The sequence below is a fragment of the Heteronotia binoei genome, chromosome 15 (assembly GCF_032191835.1).
Source record: "Heteronotia binoei isolate CCM8104 ecotype False Entrance Well chromosome 15, APGP_CSIRO_Hbin_v1, whole genome shotgun sequence".
Classification (NCBI taxonomy): Eukaryota; Metazoa; Chordata; class Lepidosauria; order Squamata; family Gekkonidae; genus Heteronotia; species Heteronotia binoei.
Window position 1 is genome coordinate 47137578 of NC_083237.1, and position 26396 is coordinate 47163973.

General features: G+C 43.3%; 1 protein-coding gene across 1 annotated transcript in view; it reads left to right on the forward strand.

Moving 5' to 3' along the window:
* Window positions 1-26396, forward strand: part of COL1A1 (collagen type I alpha 1 chain) — a 54446-nt gene that overhangs the window by 22050 nt on the left and 6000 nt on the right. Inside the window, exons 24-46 of the mRNA XM_060256650.1 lie at window positions 2203-2256; window positions 2351-2449; window positions 3756-3809; window positions 4418-4471; window positions 4576-4629; window positions 5105-5158; window positions 7193-7237; window positions 7351-7449; window positions 9455-9562; window positions 10407-10514; window positions 12089-12142; window positions 12243-12296; window positions 13309-13416; window positions 13505-13558; window positions 14876-14929; window positions 16785-16946; window positions 17388-17495; window positions 19828-19935; window positions 21182-21235; window positions 21370-21477; window positions 22984-23037; window positions 23494-23601; window positions 26045-26098. Of these exons, the coding sequence (XP_060112633.1) occupies window positions 2203-2256; window positions 2351-2449; window positions 3756-3809; window positions 4418-4471; window positions 4576-4629; window positions 5105-5158; window positions 7193-7237; window positions 7351-7449; window positions 9455-9562; window positions 10407-10514; window positions 12089-12142; window positions 12243-12296; window positions 13309-13416; window positions 13505-13558; window positions 14876-14929; window positions 16785-16946; window positions 17388-17495; window positions 19828-19935; window positions 21182-21235; window positions 21370-21477; window positions 22984-23037; window positions 23494-23601; window positions 26045-26098 (1809 nt within the window). The remainder of the gene's footprint in view (window positions 1-2202; window positions 2257-2350; window positions 2450-3755; window positions 3810-4417; window positions 4472-4575; window positions 4630-5104; window positions 5159-7192; window positions 7238-7350; window positions 7450-9454; window positions 9563-10406; window positions 10515-12088; window positions 12143-12242; window positions 12297-13308; window positions 13417-13504; window positions 13559-14875; window positions 14930-16784; window positions 16947-17387; window positions 17496-19827; window positions 19936-21181; window positions 21236-21369; window positions 21478-22983; window positions 23038-23493; window positions 23602-26044; window positions 26099-26396) is intronic.

Below are 26396 nucleotides of genomic sequence, written 5' to 3' on the forward strand. Positions count from 1 at the left end.
ATTCAGAGCATTCATTTCAGTGAACTCTTGGGTTTTGTGCAATGGGCAAACTTGGAATAAAATACAAAACAGCTAATGTTTTCCCCTTCTCCCCTATCAATCCATAGGCTTTCCCAGATCTAGACAATGAAGAAATCCTTGTACCTTTAAGGAGTTGTGTGGAAAGGGTCCTTTTAATTCAGGTGTAATTTCTCCCATGTCATGACATTATTATAATGATGGGAGAAATCACGCCTTATAGGATTGTCTCTTCCATGCTGGTATGATCCACAGGCCTCTCAGGATTCAGAACTGACTGCTTAATAATTGAGAACTCCCAATAAAAATATATATACCCTATCAGAACAGAAACCACAGTCCTATAAAAGTAATATAGACCATTTAAGTATGTATTCCTTGCCCGTTATAACAGCCAATTCAGGAGATCTTTAACAAGCTTTATAGATGTGAGACAGAATAAAGCTGGACTAAAAGGAGGAAACTTTTTTGCATATGTGCAAACTTTCATCAATAGGAAAAGTGCCCCCCACACATAAAATTTATGGTAATTTGAGCGGACAAAAAAACCCAGGGCAAATATATTTGTCCATTCAGAATAGGGACTATGCTGATCCAGAATGCCATCACATTGCCAGATGTTTACCCCTGTGGCATTGTGACATCACCCACGTATGTGATCCATGACTGACTGGGTTCCCTCCATGAAGGGGAGGGGGAAAGTCTTTGAAAATAGCACGTGAAAAACAGCAGCGATAGGAAATGATTACTGCAAACAGCTGTTGAAAGTGCTGGCAGAAAAAAGAAAAGGCAGAGTTCAAAGAAGAATTCCAGTCTCCTGAAGGATCTCATTTTACTTGGAACTTGTTCATGGATGGCCATCCTAGAAATACATGATGTGCACAAAACTTCCAACACACCAAGAGCTGAGCCATTCAAATGCTTTCTCTACTGGGCACATGAACTCTCAGAATCTTTGCCCTGCTCCGTGACTTGAACCGTGCTTCCCAGCAAGCACATCAAGCCACAACTGGCTCACTAATTTATTTTATGCCATTTTTCAACCAGGTGCTCAAGTCAACATTTCAGATCAAAAGTCATTTGGATGTATTAATTATCCAAAAATTCTGGCACATCTGTAGATTATTTGAATGAAGAGCAAGGCAAAGATGTCACCCATGTGCAAATTCAGCTGTTTAGCAATTTGCAAAAATATGGTTAGAATCAGACAGCTTTTTGGCTTGTCAGAGTCTACGCCTTATTACAGCCACCATCCCATATGGCTTTTGCCCATGCATGTCCCATAACCCCCAGCATTGCCTTCTTGGTAGTAGAAGGGGACCCACTTCTTCCTTTTTCTCCAGTGGAAAAGCTGGTTGGATGCAAGCCCTACACTGTGTCAAAATGTTTCATTTCCATTGTCCAGAGGTTTAAAGTCAGGTTTAGAGTGTTATTCTAAATGAATTGAAGCAGTTGGATTCTGCATAAATGTGACTATTTGCCTTTGGGAGATGTGCAAGGCAGGTCAAAAAAGAAATCAATGGAGTGAGTGGCTGAATGTTTTAGCAGTCTAACAAAACACATGCTGCTTCCTTGGATAGATTGCTTTAGAATTTCCTTTTTACATAGGGGAAGCTAAGGCTCTGAAAAGAGCCTAGTAAAAAATTTCAATTGAAAGATAGGCTATTGAAGCTCACACAGACACAGACTCTGATAAGGTCAACCTGACTCATATGAATAGTTCCAGAGGTTTGTCCTTCCATTTTCTGAGACACTGCAAAAGAATCTGTGGCACACCCCTCAGGTCACAGTGTTATGACTTAGGGCATCAGAAAATCTCATCCTATCATATTAAGAACATAAAAAGAGCCCTGTTGGATGAGACCAGTGGTCCATCTAGTCCAGCATCCTGTCTCACACAGTGGCCAATCAGTTTTTCTGGAGGGTCAGCAACAGGGCACAGAGGATGAGGCCTTCCCATGATGTTGCCTCCTGGCTCTGGGTTCCAGAAGTTTAGTACTTCAAAACATGGAGTTTCACCTCAGCCACCATGGCAAGAAGCCACTGACAGATCTGTCTTACATTAATCTATCTAATCCCCTTTTAGAGCTAACAATCCCCTTGTCAACCCTAGCTGGCACACGCTCTTTGTTAACCCATTGAAGACTGCTTCCTAACTTTCTCCCTCTTTCTCCATTTTTCAAGGGTCTGACTGGTAGCCCTGGCAGCCCCGGCCCCGATGGCAAGACTGGACCCACTGTAAGTAACTAGATGGCCCTCTTCTGTGCTGCTCTGAAAGGATTTTTTTTAGGGGGAAACAAGTAATTGCATTGGTAACTTCTTCTCCCAATAGGGCCCTGCTGGTCAAGATGGACGCCCTGGACCTGCTGGTCCTCCTGGTGCAAGAGGTCAGGCTGGTGTGATGGGATTCCCTGGACCTAAAGGTGCTGCTGTAAGTAACAACTCTCTAGTTGGTTCCTTTTCCTGGACAAAATCTTAAGTTCCCTGGGAGGGTCCTGTGTTTTCTGATGATCACCCCCAGAAATAGTGTCAAAAGGGCTGTTTTTCAATACTCTGTAGCTTCCAGTAAGGGGCTATTTGCAGGGCTTCTGGAAAGAATGGCAGCATTTGGTTCCCTACAGTTGCCCCACGAGTGGCTCAAGGAAGGTTGACATTCAGTGTGGTTTTCATACTAAATTTTGTGCTTTTGCAGTCAGAACTGCAGAATGGAATTATAGCCTCACAGTCTTAGATGGATCAGTTCTTACAAGCATCTTCTCCTAAACTGAATATTCAGTTCTTACCTCAGATAGTTTACCTGAGTTGACTCTTGCCCTAAATATAATTATAGAGTGCTTAACTTGTCTCAAGAACATGTGTCCGGAGGTTCCCTGTGTCCTGGTTATATCTTCAGAAAGGTATTCTAAGATGTCACCAAAATAATTAGAATAGTCACACACACACTCCAGAAATAGGCTTTATAAATCATCTCATGGTGGTTTTCCCCTTCCACTATTTCTTAACATATACATGTGTTCAATTATAAGTGCCTGGAGAAGTAGATACATTTTCTAAATGAACAAATAATATGATTGCAAATGTTCTCTCTGGAGCACCTCTTGATGTACCAAATAATATCAGGATTTCCTCTTTGCAAATTTCCCACAGCAGCTTTTCAGACTTCCGCTTTTAAAATCTTGCTATCACTTCCATGAAACGATTATAGCAAGCAGGCCATTACGATTTAGATGAGCCTGAAAATAAAGATTTGCTTCAGGGAGTTTTCTCTCTCCCCGCACCTCCCTTTTTCGGGCAATTCATCATCTCTAGATTATGAACTAGATAAGGGTGGGAGTTTAAAAGACTGTTGGTTTTTTCCCAGCGATGATGTGTAGAAAAGTTTGTAGATAAAAGCTAGAGGAAAAATGATGGGGAATTTTCAGCCACAGAGGCTCAGTAAATTTGACATCCACAACAGTGTGCCTCTGTTTGCGACAAGACACCCTTGGCCTAATTCCATTCTTAAGAAAGCAGAGATGCAAGCATCGGTGTTTTCCCAATGAATGCTCACATCAACTTATGATCCAAAGTTTGCACACTGCTGGCATATAGAAGCATACCTCAGGTGTGATTGATCCTCCTGGATGTGTCCTAGTGCAAGCTGAGCATGGACAGTGGAATTATAAGAAACCAAAATCCACATGTTTGCTGCAAATACAGATGCCTATGAAGCTACAACCCCTCTTTTCCTCTTATAGGGTGAGCCTGGCAAACCTGGTGAGAGAGGTGCTCCTGGACCTGTTGGTGCTGTTGTAAGTATTCAGCTCTGGACCTTCTTCCATCCTGTCCAGACCAGACATCTGAAATACTGGAGAGATTTTTAGAAGAAAGCTAGAAGTCTTTTGCTTTTTGTTTGGAGGGAAGTCTGGCTTGCCACGTGCTATCAGACCAGACTTATTTAACACCGAGTATGTGTCAGGGACTTGATGGAACGTAAAAGAGATGTGTCACAGAGAGTTTGCCATCGACATTTGAAGAGATTGTGGCTAAGTGGAAAAGCTTGGGCTTTACATGCCAAAGGTCCCAGGTTCAATCCCCAGCAACTCCTGTTTTCTAAAAAAGATGAGGTGATATGTAATGTGGAAGACCTTTATCAGAGATCCTAGAGAGCCATTGACAGTCTGAGTAGGTAATACCTACCTTGATGGACCAATGGTCTGATTCAGTATAAGGCAGTGAAGGAACAGTGGATGTGGACAGTGAAGGAAGAAGTTTAGGTCTACCAAACAGGTAGTATCAGTGTCTCACTGACCAGCCAATGGGCAAAGGAACAGCAGAGAAGGGGGAGCTCAGAGTGATAAATGAGAAGAGACCCAATCAGAGCCATGGTGTTTTAAGGCTTCCTCCTCTTTTCTTCCAGGGTCTTCCCGGTAAAGATGGTGAAACTGGTGCACAAGGACCTTCTGGCCCAAGCGTAAGCATGCATCTTTTGTTATTTTTCACACCTTCTGCACCTTCGGCAGTTACCTCACTTTGATTCCTACTGTCCCTTGAACTTTTCCTTGATTTCCATCACAGGGTCCTGCTGGAGAAAGAGGTGAACAAGGTCCAGCTGGAGCTCCTGGATTCCAGGTAAGAGATCTTCCATATAATTGACGCATAGACAAGCCAATGTATATTTTGTCCTCGGCAAAATCCTAAGTGCCAGAAATCATGAAAAATGTCATTTAAAAAAATCAGGAGATGGCACTAGATAATGAAAATTAAGTACTCTTGCATCTGCTTGCTGTACATTTGCATGGTTTGTTCTGTTTCTTCGTTTCAGGTTTTAAAATAGATTTTTGCAGCTATTTTTTCCCCTGAGAATGAGCTAGAAGGGAGATGGGAGGTATAAAGCAGAAGAGTAGATAGCAGGACACAATGAGGACTAAGAACTTACAACTGGGGGGGGGGGGGGGAGGGAAAATTCCAGATGTATAATCCAAGATAAACAGACAGTAAACTTTGGTGTCATTGCAATCCCCTTTGAGAAACACTACTGAAGTGCCACTGCTTTACATTCCCAAGAAATCTAACCTTTTCCTCCATTTCCAACTACCTCTTGCAGGGTCTTCCCGGTCCCGCTGGTGCCCCTGGTGAATCTGGAAAGCCTGGTGAGCAGGTGAGTCATGGGCAGGCTAGAGATTTGGGGGTGGGTGGAAGAGACTGGGGAGGGGAGGAACCTCAGCAGAGATGTGATGCCACAGAGTCCACCCTCTGAAGCTGGCATTTCTACAGGAAAACTGATGTTTGTAGTCTGGAGATCAGTTGCTGTAATTCTGGGAGAACTCCAGGCCTTACCTGGAGGCTGGTAACCCTAATAACAGGCTCTTTTTAAAGGTGTGTGAAGCAGAAATGATAGCACCTTCATACAGCTTTGGTTGTGGTATGGGCACGATGGTCCTTTGACAATCCTGCCTGCATATATTGGTCTTAGGTCTGTAAAGACTGGGGGGGAAGGGGTCATGGTCAAGACTGCTTTGCCTCATACCCTCCATACATAGGGTTGCCAAGTCCAATTAAAGAAAAATCTGGGGACTTTGGGGGCGGAGCCAGGAGACTTTGGGGGTGGAGCCAGGAACAAGGATGTGACAAGCATAATTGAACTCCAAGGGAGTTCTGGCCATCACATTTAAAGGGACAGCACACCTTTTTAAATGCCTTTATTCCATAGGGAATAATTAAGGATAGGGGCACCATCTTTTGGGGCTCATAGAATTGGACCCTCTGGTCCAATCGTTTTGAAACTTGGGGGGTATTTTGGGAGAGGCACTAGATGTTATACTAAAAATTTGGTGCCTCTACCTAAAAAAATAGCCCCCCTAGAGCCCCCAATACCCACGGATCCATTCCCTATTATTCCCTATGGGAATCGTTCTCCATAGGGAATAATAGAGTGCCCAGTAGACATTTCCCTCCCCTCCACACACTTTCTAAAGGGGGGAGGGCCTCCAAACCAGGGAATCCCCTGCCTCCTCCCTCTCTCACACACACAAGTACTTAATAGAACTCTACTTGCTGTGAAAACGAAAGAAAAAAAAGGGAGGGGCTGTTCTCCGAAGCCCTTCCTGTTTCCTGCTTCCTGCCCAGCCTTAAAGGGGCACACATTTTACAAATGACTCAGGAGCTCTGCACCAATATGAAGCCTACACGTATGTTCTCCCCCCCTCTCCCCCAGCTTCCTAATTTTTAAAGAGCGAGGGATGAGGCTGTGAAACCAGGAGTCCCCTGCCAGGGCGGGGGGGTTGGGAAGCCTATCCATACAGCAAAGCTGTTCCTTCCCTTTTCATAGTTTTTAAAAAAAAATTATATTAGCTTTATAGCCCACCCTCACCTATAAAACAGGGCTCAGAGCAATAACAACAATATTCAGTAACTATATCTATTAAAGCAACTCTTACATTACTGTTTCAATAAGTACAATGGCACGGAACAGGAAGCATAACATGGTGCCCCTTATCTAGAGGGGAAATAACTATCATACACTTAGTAAATAAAATAATGGACATTCATGTCTCCAGTGTTTAGCTGGAAGCCATTAAGTATATGTGTGATATTGATGGCAAATTCCATGCTACAAGAAAATAATAGTCAAATATTTCCAACTCTGGACCCCATCAGCCCTCCTTTGTAACTCCTCCTCTGGGCAAATTTAGCCTCCTGCCATTTGCTTCTGTCCTTTTAAAGGGTTCTAGAATTGTAGATGGAAACACATGCCATAGAACCTAACCCTGAGCCATAAGGCAGAAGAAACAACCCCCTGCCATTTGCTTCCAGCTGGCTTTTGCCTAATATGGAATTTACTGTAGAAGAAATACCATCGCCATGGAAAAACTGGATAATGCCGAGATTTTAGCACCAAATTAATTGATGGTTTTAATTAGATGGTTTTAATGTAGGATAATATGTTTTGCAGACAATATGTTTTGTAAACACCTTGTTTTAACAGTTGAAATGCAGCATATTATGTTATGCCATGTGAGCCGCCCTGAGCCTGCTTCGGCGGGGAGGGCGGGATACAAATTAAAGATTATTATTGTTATGAACCATTATTAACCATTTAGCAGCCTCAGCCAGAACAGCTATGATGCCTGCATGCTTTGCAAAGATATTTTGCTAAACATCAATGTAAACCTCTTCTTTGTTTTCCTGACAGGGTCCCCCCGGTGACCTTGGTGCTCCCGGTCCATCTGGCGCAAGAGTAAGTGACCTTCTGCACAATCACTGGTCATCTGAGCATCTTCTCATTTATTCACCGACACCTCCTATGGCAGAACTGTAATCAGCTGTATTTACTCCTTTGGCCACCTGCAGGGCGAGAGAGGTTTCCCTGGCGAACGTGGTGTCCAAGGTCCCCCAGGTCCTCAGGGTCCCCGTGGTGCTAATGGTGCTCCTGGTAACGATGGTGCTAAGGTAAGGGTCTCATGAAGATTGTTTCAGTAAAAGTGAAAAACAGGCTGTTTTGAGAAATCTGGAGAGCCAGTATAACTCTAATGTTATTGCACAACCCTCCATCTACCTGTTATTCTTAAACATACCTGGAGAATTTTCTTTGTTAAGAATATGTTGCGATGGGGGATGGATAATAAGCTTCCTTATACCACCTGTGACCGGCAGCAGCTTTCCAGCGCAAGTTCTTCCCAGTCTTATTACCTGAGACTCTACCTAGAGATTACCAGTGACTGAACCTGGAACATCCAGCATACAAAGCTGGGCACACAAGGTTCAGCTATGGTCCAGTTGTCCATACCCAGGATCAGGGGGGTTTTTTACGCACTTGGACAATCAAGTGGAATATTTTAATCACATTCATTTAAATTCATAACCCCCTGAATTGGAGCTGTGACACGCAAGCTCTGCCTGTGCCTTCTCAGGCTCTCCTTAAGAAATTCATATTGGCAAAGGTCCCAGGTCTTATTTCACCAATGTACCAAAGAAAAGACTGTGTCAGGTTCTAGGTCTATATTTCTAGCTTTGATCCAAATGCATAGCAATGGTGACGATGGTAATTCCTACACACTTGAGCAGAATCTCTCACTTTCCTGAGAGTGCCGGTTCCCCTCCTCAATCCCAGGCAAACCTGCAGTTAACAAACAAACAAACAAAAAGGATGGGAATGCCCAGGGCTTTTATTTTAGCAGGAATTCCTTTGCATATTAGGCCATACACCCCAGATGTAGCAAATCCTCCAAGAGTTTACAGGGCTCTTTGTACAGGGCCTACTGTAAGCTCCAGGAGAATTGGCTACATCAGGGGGGTATAGCCTAATATGCAAAGGAGTTCCTGCTACAAAAACAGCCCTGGGAATGCCTCACCACATGAATTCAGCAGAATGAATTTTTTTTTTCTACACTGCACATCAGGGCTTTGGGGGGGGGGGCAGGAATGCACAGGAACACAGTTCTGGCTGTCCTGGTGTCAAGGGGTATGGCCTAATATGCTGTTTTTTTCCTACAAAAAGCCCAGTGTGAAACAATGGTGTCATCAGGGGGTGTGGCCTAAAATGCAAATGAGTTCCTGCCTGGCTTTTTCTGCAATAAAAGCCCTGCTGCACACAAATGAAAAGCTATAATATTCTGGCCTGCTCCTCCTCAAAGTACTTTCCCCAGAAAGCTGTTTCTGAGTGAAGGACCAGGTTAACCAAAGCCCTGGATTCCCAGCCATGAATGGTCTTAACTAATGGGCAAAAGAGACAGCTATTTTGGGCGCCATAATAGAGGGGCCCCAACTATCCACAGCCCTCCATAGGGGTTGGTCATAAATGCTAAATGCTGTTAGACAAAATTTATTTATTTATTATTTCACATTTCTATCCCACCCCTCCCAATCGGGCTCAGGGTGGGTCACATCAAGGAGAAAACAATTACATAAATTCTAAACAACTAGGTAAAACATAAAAACCAAGCAAATCAGTTTCCTAATTAAAAATTCAGATGGTGATGATTTCAAAAATCTGGTCCCTTGCTGAATGCTCAATCAGATGATGATGGTCACATCAGTTACTGCTCCTGATTGGGCCAGCATGTGACAGGGAGGCCATATTGGTGCTCAGTGATGTCCATGGGTGCATGCGTGTGTTTATGTGCATGTGTGCATCAATCCAGAAAGGATTGTGTTGGGGTTTTGGGGGGGGGGCAGGGGGGAATGGTGGCTCAGTGGTAGAGCATCTGCTTGGTAAGCAAAAGGTCCCAGGTTCAATCCCTGGCATCTCCAACTAAAAAGGATCCAGGCAAATAGGCATGAAAAACCTCAGCTTGAGACCCTGGAGAGCCGCTACCAGTCTGAGTAGACAAGACTGATTTTGATAGACCGAGGGTCTGATTCAGTAGAAGGCAGCTTCATATGTTCCTATGCTTTTAAAATCTAGTAGCTTAGCTCTGTTTCTGATTTTTTCTCACTTCCATTTTCTTGACTCTAGGGTGATGCTGGTACTCCTGGTGCTCCCGGAAGCCAAGGTGCCCCCGGTCTCCAGGGAATGCCCGGTGAACGTGGTGCTGGTGGACTTCCTGGTGCCAAGGGAGACAGAGTAAGTACCTGGACTGTTGAAACCAGATCACCCAAACAACAGGATGTTCTGTGGCCAGAGAAGCAGACTGGGTAATGGCCATGCTGGTAAAAGCACAGCAATGGCAGTAAAGGCCATTTCTTCAGCCATTTCTGTATTTTTCTTCTTCCTTTATTTCTTTGTTCCTTCTGTTATTCATTTTTATCCTGACTTTCCATGGCGATTAAAGTGGCAAACAGGGTTCTCTCCTCCTCTATTGTATCCTCACACAACAACCCTACAATGTAGGTTATGCTGAGAGAATGAGCAATGTTCAAATCATAAGACCACAGTGGCTGTCTTGCTACTTTCCCATCCACCCTTGGCTCTCCATCAACCCATCCTCCATACTGTTCCCTATTTTGAAACGCAAAGCATGGACATGGAGAGCTACCACATGAAGCTCAGACTATTGCACAGACAGCCTGGAACTGCAGGGCAAACTTCTTTCCTAACAAAGCATACGCCTTGCCATCAAGCCATGCCCCCTCTGCTAGCATCATCACACAAGAGCAAGAATGGATCTGTGGTTGTTCTTCAGTAGGCATATAAACATTTTTCCTTACGATTCCTGGTAGGCAAATGATCCTCCCCTTCTGTACAGGCACAGCAGTAGGTTATTTGCTTTTGGATGCCAACCAGGATCCCGCCTTTTCTCTCCAGCAGTTGAAGGAAATTCCCTCACACCAAACTTAATTTGCTATCCTAATACAAATTCTGTAAGACAAACCATGGTGCACCCACTCTACAGAGTTCTCCTTCCTCAGTGCTTCCCCTAACCTGTTCTATTCAGATGCTTTATAGCCTTCTCCATTTTCATCCCTAGGGCGATGCAGGTCCCAAAGGTCTTGATGGTGCTCCCGGCAAAGATGGAGTTAGAGGATTGACTGGACCTATTGGCCCTCCTGGACCTGCTGGTATGCCTGGCGATAAGGCAAGTGCTTCACCTTACAAATCTTCTTTCCTGAAAATCTCCCATGATCTCCAGTTGTTAGGTGTCAATGAACTATATGTATTTCCTGGTGTCTACATAAATAGCTTTCCTGATTGACCTTGCCTGTTGTGTGTAGACCTAGAATCATAGAATCATTCAGTTGGAAGGGACCTCCAGGGTCAACTAGTCCAACCCCTTGCACAATGCAGGAAACTCACAAATACCACCCCCCTCTCTAAATTCACAGGATCTTCATTGCTGTCAGATGGCCATCTAGCCTCAGTTTAAAAACCTCCAAGGAAGGAGAGCCCACTACCTCCTGATGAAGCCTGTTCCACTGAGGAACCGCTTTAGCCGTCAGGAAGTTCTTTCTAATGTTGAGTCAGAAACTCTTTTGATTTAATTTCAACCCACTGGTTTTGGTCCTACCTTCTGGGGCCACAGAAAACAATTCCACACCATCCTCCAGGGCAATGAGCCCATTCTAGAACCTTCTTTGCATTGTATATCCTGATTTTTCACCATACTCACTTGTCCTGTTTCTGGTTGAGACTGAAAGACCCAGACTAGTTTGCCTTTCATACATAATGGATGTAAGAAATAGACAGGGCATGAGAAAATAGGACTGCCAATATCCAAGTGGCATCTGGAGATCTCCTGGGATTATAACTGATCTCCAAGCAATAGAAATCAATTCACCTGGAAAAAAATGACCACTTTGGAAGGTGGACTCTATGTCATTAAACTTTGCTGTGGATCCCTCCCCTTCCAAACCCCACCCTCTCTAGGCTCCACCCCCAAGATCTTCAGGTATTTTCCAACTTGGAGCTAGCAACCCTAGAAGTATAACTGTTGATAAGGGACTTCTTTTGGCCTCCAAAAGAGCAAAAGTGAAGGTGGTGGACAAACAGTGATCATCTACAAGGCAGATTGTCTCATAGACCACCAGTTTCAGACTACTGAATCTCTAGCCCAACCTTATATGTACCATTCGAGTGGGGTGCTCTCAGGTCCTTTACCGAAGGTTACAGAGTGAACCAAACAACAGAATACTAGAAGTCACTGATGCATATGGATTATACTGTACCAGACATAGCCGGGATTCCACTTCCCTTTTCCAAGCCCAAATTTCTCATTCTGCCTGCTTTATGCACAATCCTCAGATTCACTCTCAAGTCAGTTTTGCACTTCCCACTTCAAACTAGTGTAAAGAGGAGGAAACATCAGGTTTTCACTCAATGGATTCTGCACTAAATGTCAAGGCAAATCGACCATTTTATAAAATTATTATTCACATGGTGAATTAAAATATTTGGAGCAGTACAATGCATGCCAATAGGAAAAGAAGCATTCACGATCACAACCAAATTTCCCAAAGTCTGCACCTCATCATAGGTACCATTATCAGATAAGTTTTTCTAAAATCTATTTTACATATTATGTGATCCACTTATGGTAAACTGCTATCTGGCTGAATCCTATAATTTGGTGCTTTTTCCTATTTGCATTACATTTGGTGATCCCTCCTGGCTCCCTGGAGCTTATCCTTGATTTTTGTTTTAATTCTTGCCCAGGGTGAAGCTGGCCCCTCTGGCCCTGCTGGCCCCACTGGTGCTCGTGGTGCCCCCGTAAGTACTTTCCCCAGCTCCTCTCTTTCTTTATTTCCTTGGACCTCCCTCCCATTGATGACCATATTCACCATGTGGGTCTCCCTCTTCTCTTTCCCAGGGAGATCGTGGTGAAACAGGCCCTGCTGGACCCGCTGGATTCGCTGGCCCCCCTGTAAGTATGATGGCAAATCTCAGTTCCCAGTGAACTGCATTCTATGCATGGGAAAGGGTGGAGCGAGCAATCCTTCCACTTTGCAGATATGACATTGAACAGCTAGGATTGGCTTCTAGATACACAAAGTGGACTACATTAAATTAAAATGCAGCGGGTACTGTGATTGGTCAGTTAACAGCAGTGGCAGCACAAACCAAATACCCCTACTTGGATGCTTCCACTTCCTCCTTCCTCATCCCAACTATAGCAATTGTGTAAGCAGACTCAGGACACTCTTCCAAAGGCAACCCAGGAGCTTTTTTCCAATGGTTTTCCATATGGATGTTTGAAACAGCAGACAGCTAGTCATCACCCTGGTTGATCCAACACTTGGAATATTTCCATGACTGGATCAATTGCAGCCTAGACTTTGGCACCTCAGAGAATTGTCACATGACACCAAAGTGTATTGGAAAAGTTAACTTGGGTCACTGCTAGTTATGATTTCTTTGATACTTCTGAGCGCTTTGCATGTCTCATCTTGACTAACCTCCCCATGTCACTGTGTGGTTGGTCAAGATGAGAGATTATGAGGCTACCCAATGGATTCATAGCTGAGGACTGGGAATTTGATGTCCAAACAATAGACATGGGTCTTCCATATCCAAGCCAGTATCCACTGAAGCACAAAGGAGTGACCCCACTATGTGATCAATGGGGAGCTCAATCAGTACTGCAGATCTAATATTTGAACATTCCATCCTCATACTCGTCAAGCCACCTCTTCCCCATGTATGTCGTTCCCCCTCCAGTCTAAGCAAACAAAATTAATACTCCATCACTTCATATCTGACATCAGCAGAACTACAATCATCAGAAATCACATAATCTAGCCTTCTTTGGTTCAGTAAGATAGCTTAGGTCGATATACCTGGTAGATGTGGAGAAAGACACCATATTAGTAAGGTCTCTCTATCTTGTCTTTGTCATCCATCTGTTCCTCATAATCTGTTCCTACTCACCTCTGCAGGGTGCTGATGGACAACCTGGTGCTAAAGGTGAACCTGGTGATGCTGGTGCTAAGGGCGATGCTGGTCCCCCTGGCCCTGCTGGAGCCACCGGACCTCCTGGACCTGCTGTAAGTGGCACATTACAACTTTGTAACCTCTCTTGTGAATCCTCATACCAGTCTTTAGCTAATGCTGTCTTCTTTTCACCTGTTGCAGGGTGGTGTCGGTGCTCCTGGAGCCAAAGGTGCCCGTGGAAATGCTGGACCCCCTGTGAGTGCTCCCCCCCACACTTGCTAATAAATAAAAAATGGCATGCATTCAAAATATTCATATTAGCCAATGACTGAGCATTTCTAGGTTCCAGCAATAGCCATTTATCTTAGTTAAAAGCCACTGTGGAGAGTATTGGAACTCTCAGCACGAACCAAACTGGTGGTGGTAGAAAATGCCATCAAGTCACAGCTGACTTATGGTGATCCAGTAAGGTTTTCAAGGCAAGAGATGTTCAGAAGTGGTTTGCCATTGCCTGCCTCTGTGTCACAACCCTGATATTCCTTGGAGGTCTCCCATCCAAGTACTAGCCAGGACTGACCCTGCTTAGCTTCTGAGATCTGATGAGATCAGGCTAGCCTGGGCTATCCAGGTCAAGGCAACAGCCACGCTAGCTGCTGCAACATAAGAGATGCAGCACCTACCAAAAATATTACAGTCTGTTGCAGGGGTAGCCAATGGTAGCTCTCCAAATGTTTTTTGCCTACAACTCCCATCAGCCCCAGCCATTGGCCATGCTGGCTGGGGCTGATGGGAGCTGTAGGCAAGAAACATCTAGAGAGCTACCGTTGGTCATCCCTGTGTTAGAGGAAAAAGACAGAGCTCTTCCCAACTGTTCCAAAATGGTTAATCCATTTCCTCAGGGAACTGGCTATGTCATGGATCAGAAATGATCTCATGTTAGTTAGTTACTATATTTCGATATTAGTTTCTCTCACTGCTCAAAGTGGATTACAATAAAAACAAAACAAATTATATTGCCCCTCCCTTCTTATACGCATTCCCCAAATTAGTTCCTGTTAGTGAGTGAACGTTCTCCAGAATGAGAGGTCTGTAATATTCTGAGAGGTCTGTAATATAGCTAAGCAGGAAAACACCATGTACTGCTTCTGAATGCTCATAGGCATTAATCTCATCAGATAGGAGTAAAATTTCCTATTAGGAAATCCCACCTAATTGATTTCAAATGAATTGTGTCACATAACTCAAGCTGGGCAATATAACATACATGACACTCCTCAACTGTCAAGACTGGGTGAGATTTTACTCTGTAGTGCGTATCCCTACAAAACATTAGCAGCACTATGCTCTGGCAAGGGATTAGAAGGACTGAGAGATCATCTTTCTGTAACAGAAGTCATAGCATTGCAAAGAGATCCCTTGGTTTACAAGCCCCAGCTCAAATGAATACCAAATCTGTTTGGAATCGGTGCAACATTCCACTTGGGAGGACATCAGCATCAAATAGAAATGCAAGTGACTTTTACAGGGAAAAGGTTATTGAAATTGAACTTTCTCCTCCAATTTCATTTACAGGGTGCTACTGGATTCCCCGGAGCTGCTGGAAGAGTAGGACCCCCTGGCCCATCTGTAAGTACCCCTCTGCCCCACACGTACACATTTATTTTATTCATGTTAGCCAATAACTGAACATTTCTAGGTTCCAGCAATCTCTTAGCCATTTGTCTTAGTTAAAAATTACTGTGGAGAGTATTGGAACTCTCAGCATGAACCACACTGATGGTGTTGGAGAGTGACATCAAGTCACAGCTGGCTTATGGTGAGGGAAGGGATAGTAGCTCAGTGGTAGAGCATCTGGTTGGTAAGGAGAAGGTCCCAGGTTCAATCTCTGGCATCTCCAACTAAAAAGGGTCCAGGCATGAAAAACCTCAACTTGAAACCCTGGAGAGCCGCTGCCAGTCTGAGTAGACTATACTGACTTTGATGGACTGAGGGTCTGATTCAGTATAAGGCAGCTTCATATGTTTTTGGCAATAATTTGGAAAGCTAATGCAGAGCTCCCTGATGGCTGGAATGCTGATGCTCATTGGAAGTTTCCTAAGATCCCACAGTATGCCCCCTTTGTCAGAGAGACCAGCGATGGTGACTGTCAGGAAGAAGAGATACTGATGTGAGAATAATGGCGAAGCAACTACCATCTGAATTTTCAGAATTTCTTATTCTGCAGTAAAAACTTCAAGCAGTATTCTTAATTCAAAGACTTAATATATATATTAAATCTTTACATAAAAGCTTTACAAACTTGCTATCCAGATTTTCCAATTTTAGCAAGAATAGCAAATCCGGAAGCTTTGTAGGCAATTCAAAACCTCAGTGGGGAAGCGGTAATCGTTGCCATCAGAGCTGGAGTTTGCCAATATAATTCAAATATATTAAGACTGAAATTAAAATGTTGCAGAATCTAGCTACTCCCATTATTTCTAATATGGGACAGTAGATACTTCATCAGTTTAGTTTTAGCATTGCTACAGGAAAGGAAATTTCCCCTCACTGAAATTCAATTGATCCTTCTTATTCCTTTTCTCTTCTAAAAGAAGGATTTCTGTTCATTCTTCCTTGAAAAGAAATCGATGCGCCCTTTGTAACTTCAGCCTATGTAGGTGTTTTAATGTTGCACACCACTCTAGCAGGAAGATAGGAAGGTTTGGGAAGACCTGTCTCTGAGCATCTGCAGAATGCAATTTTGAAATTTCACAGAATCTCCCTTTCTATCCCTCTTCTCTTCGAAGTTCTTTTTGAGTAAAATGGAACTGGTTTGAAATAAACTCCAAATTCCTAAAAAGAAGCAAAGAAAGACACCGTGGGATTCCCAGGGGGAAATGAATAAAGATTCATTAAGAGAATATCTCTGAACCATGTTATTTAGTAGGAATTCAACTTGTAGAATTCAGGAGAGTATAAGAATGGAAGGGAAGACCTCTTGGGCATAACTATTCTACAGACTCAAATAATGGTGAAGTTCTCTTCCCAAAGAACTCTGGGAACTGAAGATTGGAGAGGGCTAGGAACATCTAAGAGAAAACTCTCAACTCATTCACCAAACCTCAATTCCCAGAATGTGCAGAGGAACACCATGATAGTTAAAATGAGTTGGCCACTGTTCTCCATGTACTGATTAAAATACTGCAACTCTGTTGATTACATTATTGTAACTGTAAAATACATGGGGATGCTCCTGAAGATCACCTGGAAGCTGTAGTTGGCTCAAAAAAGTAGCAGCTCACCTTTGACTGGGACTGGGTGCTGGAAACACACAGCTAAAAACTACCAGCCAGCATCACCTCTAGGATTCCACTTATACCCTGAGCAGAATCTCAACCCATCCAGGGGACCTTCCCCAAAGAACCTCCAGTGAGACAGGATTCTGTGCTTCTTTGTGATTATGAGAGTCACTCTTGTTTTTTTCTGTTCCTTTTCCAAAAAGGGTAACATCGGTCTTCCCGGCCCACCAGGCCCTAGTGGAAAGGAAGGTGCCAAAGGACCCCGTGGTGAGACTGGACCTGCTGGCCGCACTGGTGAGGCTGGACCTGCTGGCCCACCTGGACCTTCTGGTGAGAAAGGATCTCCCGGTGCTGATGGACCAGCTGTAAGTAAATGCCTCAATCTACAGTTTACTTCTCTTTTAGAAGGGTAGCTTGACCCACGCTGGGGATAGCCTCACTGTGGAGTCTTCCTTTGACAACTAGAGATGATTCTTAACACAGAATGAAAGAAATCCCAATTTCATCCCAGCCAAAAGACAACAGGATCAGGGTTCCTTTAGGATGGGCATAGGTGGGAAGATCCAGAAAAAAATAAGTGAATCGCAGTGTAAGACTATTCAGGACATCCAACTGTCATTCATGCAAATTTTCTGAAACTTCCAGTTTCCTGGCCCATAAAAATGCCAACCAGTGGTTTCTGCTAAGGAATAACTCTTCCCCTTCTTTTTCCATATTGCAGCTTATCACTTGCAGGAGTTCTCCATCCAATCAGAAGATTTTCATGTTGACCTCTCACTCAATTCTCTTTCCTTTCCCTCTTTTAGGGTGCACCTGGTACTCCTGGCCCACAAGGTATTGCTGGAAACCGTGGTATGGTTGGTCTCCCTGGACAAAGAGGCGAGAGAGGTTTCCCCGGTCTTCCTGGACCCTCTGTGAGTATTTCAGCACTTCTAACTCCTCTGTGAAGATAAACTGCATCCAGTTTCACCTTGATCCTTGTAGGTTGGAATGTTGACCCTCAGAGATAAAAGGTTTTCTTGTGCCAGGGTAAGGGAATCTGGATTTATTCATACTTGGGGGCTTGCAAGCCCAAGAGGAATTAAGAATCTATTAAAGTCAGATGATCTCATATGAACTTTGTAGTTTGAACAAAGGAGCAGAGGGAAATACAGTAAAACAGAATTTCTGTGGGATTCTTGCATATGAGACGTGCTTCTCTACTGCATATAAGAACATAAGAGAAGCCATGCTGGATCAGGCCAATGGCCCATCCAGTCCAACACTCTGTGTCACACAGTGGCCAAAAAAAACAGGTGCCATCAGGAGGTCCACCAGTGGGGCCAGGACACTAGAAGCCCTCCCACTGTGCCCCCCTGCAAGCACCAAGAATACAGAGCATCACTGCCCCAGACAGAGAGTTCCAACAATAAACTGTGGCTAATAGCCACTGATGGACCTCTGCTCCATATGTTTATCCAATCCCCTCTTGAAGCAGTCTATGCTTGTAGCCGCCATCACCCCTGTGGCAGTAAATTCCAGGTGTTGATCACCCTTTGGGTAAAGAAGTACTTCCTTTTATCAATTCTAATCCGACTGCTCAGCCATTTCATTGAATGGAATTCAATGGAATTCAATGAAATGGAATGAATATATTTTCATGGAAAATGCTCTTGAAATAAACAAAACATTTCTGAGTAACGGTGTTCAGAATTGTACTCCAAGACTCAACAAGAGACCTTTTCCCTCTTCAATTAGAGCATTACCCACACATCATTTTTGTTCCTTACTGGTTTTAAGCTTTGTAGCTAAAAAGAACAGTAGCAACAAAGAAATTAAGGAGCAGCATTCTATTCATATTGCAGAAGATAAAGCACTTTTTGAAAACCTGCTAATACATATCTGCCTAGATCAGGGGCTGTTATTTCTCTGACAAAATACTGAGCACTGAAGAACAGTTCCTGGGATTCAATCCACTGTCTTTGCCCTCCAACATATGAGGAACTTTGAAAAGAGATTCGTTCAAAACAAGACTGATGTAACAACCAACTGCAACTGAAAATATTCCTTGTCATTCCTAAGGAAGGAAGTTTCATATGAAAGAGGCCTAGAGGCAGAACTTCCCACAAGATGTGGTAGCATTCATGGGCTCATATTTTAACCTGAGCATCTTGCTTGTCATTCAAAGCAAAATTGACAGAGATTTTGGGTTTTAAGGGCTAAATTTGGTTTGTGATTTCAGCAGCACCTCAGAAAATCTTAGCCTACAGAATCCTGGATTTCTGGCACAAAGAACCATCCAGAGCTTCATAATACAGTCATTTCTATAACTATACAAAGTAGAGCTGAAATGAATTCATGTGGAAGGAAAAAATAATCAAGCAAATTTTCCTAGATCAAATTTACTTGCAAATCTAATTAGGATCCAATTTACAATGTGTTAATCCAATTTACAATTTTTCTCGTTATGAATATGGCTGCATTCAGAGTATAGGAAGGGAATAAAAACAGAACTTAAAAGTATTGAATTTGGCAGTAAAAAACATAAGTTGTTTTAAGGATGTAACTAGAGGACAAGTTTTAGTTTTTTGAAAGTCCTCCCTAAAAATTAAATTTCAAAAAAAAATTTGGAATTTTACTAAAATATAAACTATACCTTTTTTGAGGTGTAGAGCAAAGTCTATTAATACTTATGATCATGAAGCAACTAAACTTTTATAAACCTGCACAGGGTAGTTTTGTAAGCTTCACAAAACAAGCAAGACGCCCTACAGAAATTATATTTAGGACATGCCCTTGTATATCAACATCTAGTACAACAGATACTTCCAAAATGCTGTAGCATTCCAGAGCAATCTACAGATATACACACATTATTCTCCCTCTGCTTGATCCCACACCCAAAACTTTGAACAGGTTACTTTCCAGAGGACTAGAACATTGTTTAAATTCTATCTGAACAAAGCTCCTTCTTTCCCTTTGTTGAACTTCAGTAAACAGTAGTAGTGTGGTGTATAGATATATGATTTCCCTCTTCTTCTTGGGCTGTGTCCAACCAACTTTTCTGCTGGTGAACATCAGTGGAGGGAGGTTTGCTTTGGCCACCAAAAAGGTTATGTTGGGCATCATGGGACCTATATGGACAATATGGATGGAGGCTATAGTAAGGAGGAGAAAGGTATGAGATTGAACAAAAAAGCTGGCTGGATTTTTCATTCCTCATTCTCAAACACTGGGTCCTTTCAATTCTGCATCTGATCTCTTCAGGGCGAACCTGGCAAACAAGGCCCATCTGGAGTTTCTGGTGAACGTGGTCCTCCTGGCCCAGCAGGACCACCTGGATTGGCTGGACCTCCTGGTGAATCTGGACGTGAGGTACATCTTCATTTTTATTCTTCCACACCTGCTGTCAGTTTGGTGTAGTGGTTAAGTGTGTGGACTTTTATCTGAGAGAACCAGGTTTGATACCCCACTCCCCTACTCTTGCAGCTCCTGGAATGGCCTTGGGTTAATAATAGTTCTTGCAGAGCTGTCCTTGAAAAAGCAGTTTCTAAGAGAGCTCTCTCAACTCCACCCACCTCACAGGGTGTCTGTTGTGGGGGAAGAAGGTAAAGGACATTGTAAGCCACTCTGAGACTGAGATTCAGAGTGACGGGTGAGGTATAAATCCAATAACTTCTTCATGATCATCATTCTTCTTTGGGGAGCTTAAGAACATAAGAGAACATGTTGGATCAGGCCAGAGGCCCATCCAGTCCAACTCTGTGTCACACAGTGGCCAAAAAACCCAAGTGCCATCAGGAGGTCCACCAGTGGGGCCAGGACACTAGAAACCCTCCCACTGTGCCCCCAAAGCACCAAGAATACAGAGCATCACTGCTCCAGACAGAGAGTTCCAACAATACACTGACTAATAGCCACTGATGGTCTTCTGCTCCATATGTTTATCCAGTTCCCTCTTGAAGTTGTCTATGCTTGCAGCCATCACCACCTCCTGTGGCAGTGAATTCCATGTATTAATCACCCTTTGAGTGAAGAAGTATTTCCTTTTATCAGTTCTAACCTGACTGCTCAGCAATTTCATTACCATCGGAGCTCATCTTCATTACCTTTGGAATCTATTACCATTAACCATAAATATTATCTAAGCAAAACTATGCCATTTCAGTGGCAGAGCAGAGGTTCAACATTTAAGAAAGTTCTACATTCTGTCCCTGATATCTCCAGTTAAAAGAAGGCAGCAGGGCTGGGGAAGAATGTTCCTGAGATCCTGGAGACCTGCTATTAGTTAAAGTAGAAGTTATTATACTAGATAGGCCATTGGTATGAGAAGACGGAAGCTTCATAAGGGACCTATATGCTTTACACGTGGTTCATACAGGTTCATTCTCCATATTAAAAAAAAACTCTGGAGAGCTGCTGAAAGTCACTGTTGACAATATTCAGCTAGATGGACCAATATTCTGAATCAATACAAGGCAACTTCGACAGTTAACAAATGCAGTACCTTACAGCTGCAGAATCTGGAAATTCTTTTTTGCTCAGCGCAGCATTTTGAATCTCTCATTAGTTATCTGTATTCTGTTCCTCCATGATCTCTCCCTCTCTTCTTGCCCTATAGGGTTCTCCTGGTGCAGAAGGTGCTCCTGGACGCGATGGTGCTGGTGGTCCTAAGGTAAGTTATGAAGCAGTTGTCAAGAACTGGTTGGAAACACAAGAAGATAGCATTACAAACTTTCAGCTTCAAGGCCCACCTCCCAGCAGCTCTGAGCCTTGATTCTCTCTTCCTCATTTTCCTTTCTTAAATAGGGTGATCGTGGCGAAAGTGGCCCTGCTGGTCCCCCTGGTGCTCCCGGTGCCCCCGGGGCTCCTGGCCCTGTTGGCCCTGCTGGCAAGAATGGCGACCGTGGTGAGAGTGTAAGTGATGGTTCCTTTCATACCCCTTAAAATATGAAATTTGTGGTCAAAAAGGAGGCCTTTGCAGAACTAGGGAAGGGATCTAGAAATCCACTATTATCCCATACTTCTGTGTCGGCTCTGCCACAGACACAAGATCACATTCTCTTGCTCCAAATCTATGAACATGGAATATCTACCTTTGCAAGTTTCCCTTTTTCCAGTCTCTGAAAAAGCAAAGCAAAAATATGGGCATATGCAGGCCTTGAATTCAGCAGGAGCTCACAGGAGCACAGCTCCTGAACCTTTCTGACAGTTCCCCCTCATCCTCCCCACCTACGTACCTACTTTGTCCATTGAATAGTATGTGCAGCTGCATAACAATCCCTGGATGAGCTCCACCACCTATTTTTCTACAAAGTGACTCCTGGGTGTATGGATAACCCCTCTAACAGCTACCACACTCTGCTTCTACATTTCACAATGATCGAAGATATCATTGTACAGGATTAACTGGACTGGCAGACCACTCCTGTTTCTGAGTGCACATTCACTGAAGGCATGATGTCAAGATCATACCCTCCTACTTCACACTGTTTAATTTGGAATGACATGCATCCATGGTTTTATATGATTAAAATCATCACTTGAGCTATATGTATATACTGAAGGAACATGGGGCAGGAAGAACTTGTTTTATTGTTTCACCAGCCTTAATACACTTGCATCAGCATTAAGGGGAGGTCATAATTATAAATGTTTACTTTCTACTCCCCAAAGCTGAGGGAATAATCCATAGATCTTACCTGAAACCCACTATATTCTCCCAATCTCACTATCAAGCTCATAATTCCATCAATATGCTTTAATCATTAAATCTACACTCTCTTCCAGAAGAACTTTATTTATAACCTTCTTGATGAAACCACTAGATATTCTTTGAGGTTCATAGTCATATGGCCAAAAATAAACCAAGGGAATTGCCTGCCCATGAAAACTGCTTTGCTCCTCCTAGAGAAAAAATATATGGTTGGGAACTTGGCCTCTGATCACTGTGGAGTAATCAATCCCATATGAGAAAAGGGTGACCAATGCTCCCTCTAAGCTGTGGAGTCTTGTGAGCAAAAATTCTACTTCATGAGCTACTGGCATTAAAGTTGTGAGCTACTGCATAAATTAGTTTGTTCTGGGGCCATTTTTCTCCAGCTAAGGCAAAAATGTGTGAACCAGCGGCTAAAAACCTATGATCTATCTCAGACTAACCCAGTTTAGAGGAAACGCTGGTGGTGGCCAAGGCTTTTTTTTTTTTTAAGCAGGAATGCACAGGAACACAGTTCCAGCTGGCTTGGCTTCAGGGGGTGTGGCCTAATATGCAAATGAGTTCCTGTACATGCTGATCACACTTCCATATGAAGGCTGTGACCCTAAAGAAAGCTCCCACATTACATACCTACAACAATCTTAACTGCAAAAATTTTAACTGTATATGTTTATATTTGTCTCTTCCCCCTTCCCCTACCCCTTTAGGGTCCTGCTGGTCCTGCTGGTCCCGCTGGTCCTGCTGGAGCTCGTGGCCCTGCTGTAAGTGTGAAGTTTAAAAAAACGAACTTTCTGTTTTTAAATAAATAATTAAATCAGTATTGTCATCACAATGAGGCCATTTCAAGATGGCTACCATTTTTTTTTTTAAACCAACGATGGAAAAGGGAGGTGAGAACGAAATCAACCCAAAATTACTGATTTGATTTGAGTTCAGTTTTGGGTTGAGTTTGTTTTCCCCTCTTTTCCATTGTTGGCATTTTATTTTAGCCAATTGAAATTCCTTGAGTATTCATTAACCAATTATTTTAACATCCTGCGTTCAAGTCTACAGCTATGTAGACTGGCCTTACAGGACAGACAGATTAGATAGATAGATAGATAGATAGATAGATAGATAGATAGATAGATAGATAGATAGATAGATAGATAGATAGATAGATAGATTTTTCCATATCCCATGAAGTGGAATTTTTAATCTTTTCTTTCTATTCCCAGGGAGCCCCTGGTGCTCGTGGTGACAAGGGTGAAACTGGTGAACACGGTGACAGAGGCATGAAGGGTCACAGAGGATTCTCTGGTCTTCAGGGTCCCCCTGGTCCCCCTGTAAGTATCTTACCTTTCCAACCTAGAGTATTCCGCTGTGTCACAAAGGCCCAAAGCTTTATGCAGCCATGTCTGTGAACATAACCATAGCCAGCAGGTGGTTGATTCATTTCACCTTCTCTGTTTGTCATTCTCCTGAGCTGTTTCAAGAACTGGTAGGGAAAGGAAGAATTCTCAAAATAGTTTTCCTGTGCCAAGGGAATACGAAGTAAATAAATAAATCCTGAATGATTACAAAAGATACCCTAACTCCTGGATCCCCAGCATGGCACCCACCAGTGTGTTTCCTGACACCTGTTTGTGTCTTGGGGATAAAATCCAGAGGGTCTTGAATAAAACAGCAGGGAAAAGGGGGAGGGGACTTCATGACTGACTAGAAATGTGCTGCTCTCATCCTGGCCAGACACAGGACACCAGTGTACAGACTTTCTTATTCCACTCAGCTTGGAAATCCAAGGGACATATCTGGGAAGTGCTCTCTCAAAAGCATCCACTTCTGCTGTGGGAGACTTACTCTTGGGGGGGGGGGGCTCCTTGGTGATAACAGAGTGTTATTTCCCATTCAACCCGGAAGTGATGTCAAGGTGTAAGGGTGACATTCTAGCATTCACCCAAGTACAGTTTTGGGGGAACATTAGAACATCACCCCCATGTGGTGACCTCCAGTGGATGTCACATCACCATCCTCATGCCTGCCTTATTTGTGAATCCTCTCAGAGGCAGTTGTCTGTCCACTGTCAGAAACAGAATGCTAGGGGAATTGACTTTTATCTTACCCAGAAAGGCAATCCTTACCTAATGCATTTAATAAACAGAAACTACTATTAATTTCTACAAGGAGATGCCTCTGAAATATGGCATTTTTGGGATCTTTTTAAAAAAACCCAATGAGTATGTAACCTGCATGGCAGCAGCCTCAGAAGAATCCTAATGGCTAAAGACTGAGTGGCTGAGATGCCTGACTTTAATCCACAGTGACAGTTAATTAGCTAATCACACCAATCCATTTTTCAAAGTTCCTAAAAATTACAGCATATTCTTTCTCAGATTTCCCTCTGTTTCCCTAATCATAAAACAAGCAAAAATAATTTCACAAGATAGGTGTCTAGTGTTTGACCTGTTGATTACAGCTGAGCATATGGAGCACAGTTGCCAACTTCCAGGTGACACCTGGAAATCTCCCACTATTACAATTAACCTCTGGACAACCAAGATTAGTTCCCCTGGCAAAAATGGCTGCATACCCTGTTGAGATCTTTCCCTTCCCAAACCCTGCCTTCTCCACCCCCCAAACCTTCACTTATTTCCCAACTGAGAGCTGGCACTTCTAACATGGAGTAGTAGGCCTCAAGCCTCTGTCACAGTGAATCTCTTGACTAGGATGAGGCAGATTTTGGCCCACCTCACTGACAGAAAAGTAAAAGCCAAAATCTACAGATGTTCAGTGCCACCACTTCCTCAGTTACCTTTGACAGTTCAGCATGCTCAAATCCGTTTTCAGGGCCACACACATTGAAGAAAACAATAATAATAATAACATTTGGAGCCAGGCAGTAGACCTGGTTAGATTTCTAAAACCCTCCAATTCCATTTCTTCTTGCTCCCAATACAAATATTTTGCCAGAAGTTGTAAAAACAATGATATGTTTGGTGTATGAATAAGTTTTGTGCCTTTATTTCCATTTATTTGCCTTTTCTCTAGGGCTGCCAGGTCCCATATTCTCCTCAGCGGGGGGGGGGGGGGGGGATGGACGGACTTGGGGGGCATTCCAGGAGGAGGAGACTTTGTCATATTTGGAAGAGATTTTCTTATACTGAAATTAGTCAATTTTGCTCTTTGTTATAAGATATTACAGTGTTTTTGTTTGTTTAGGGTTGCCAGGTCTATGTTGGAAAATACCTGGAGACTTTGGGGGTGGATCTGGGAGAGGGAGGGGTTTGGGGAAGGGAGGGGCCTCAGCATGGTGCAATGCCCTAGAGTCCACCCTTCAAAGCAGCCATTTTCTCCAGGGGAGATTATCTCTGCCACCTGGAGATCAATTGTAAAAGCGGGCTCTCCAGGCCCTACATTGAGGCTGGCAACCCTATTTTTCACCCTCTTAGGGACTGGCAACCCTACTTTCCTCCCCAAGGGCAGAAATCTAATAATTAAAAGATGTTCATTCAGCAAACAAACACTGACAAATGCTCATTTTCCACTGTACTAAGCAAATCTACTGGCGCCCCCATTTGGGGGTGCAAAGCCTCAATGGGTGTTAATTAGGTTCAGGCACATAGCAGCCCAACAAAAGACTATACAAGCCATATTTGGTTTAAAGGCGAGAATATCACTGAATGTCACTGATTTGATTGTCACAATAGCTTTCTCATATGCTAATCAAAAATTTGAGGTGCTAAGGTGAATATCTAACTGAGTTAACTTTTCATTTCTTCTTTCGTTTAGGGTTCTCCCGGTGAACAAGGTCCCTCTGGTTCTTCTGGCCCCGCTGGTCCTAGAGTAAGTATGATTGTTTTGCCACCTCAGTGGATATAGACATTTCCAAGGGCAAGGTTTGATAGAAGACAGGTGAAGTTGAAGGCCAGAGCTGAACTCAAAGATGTAGCCAGTTGTAAATACATGCCTTCCATCCAGGGCTGTACAAATTTCCACATTCCTACTATAGTCCTCCTTCTTCAAGATAACAGCAGTGTGGGTTTTAGATTATTTCATTAAATACTGTGACAGGAGTATTCCTGTCACAGTATCATACAGGAAGATTTATCATACAGGAAGATTTCTTGGCCTGCATGTCAAG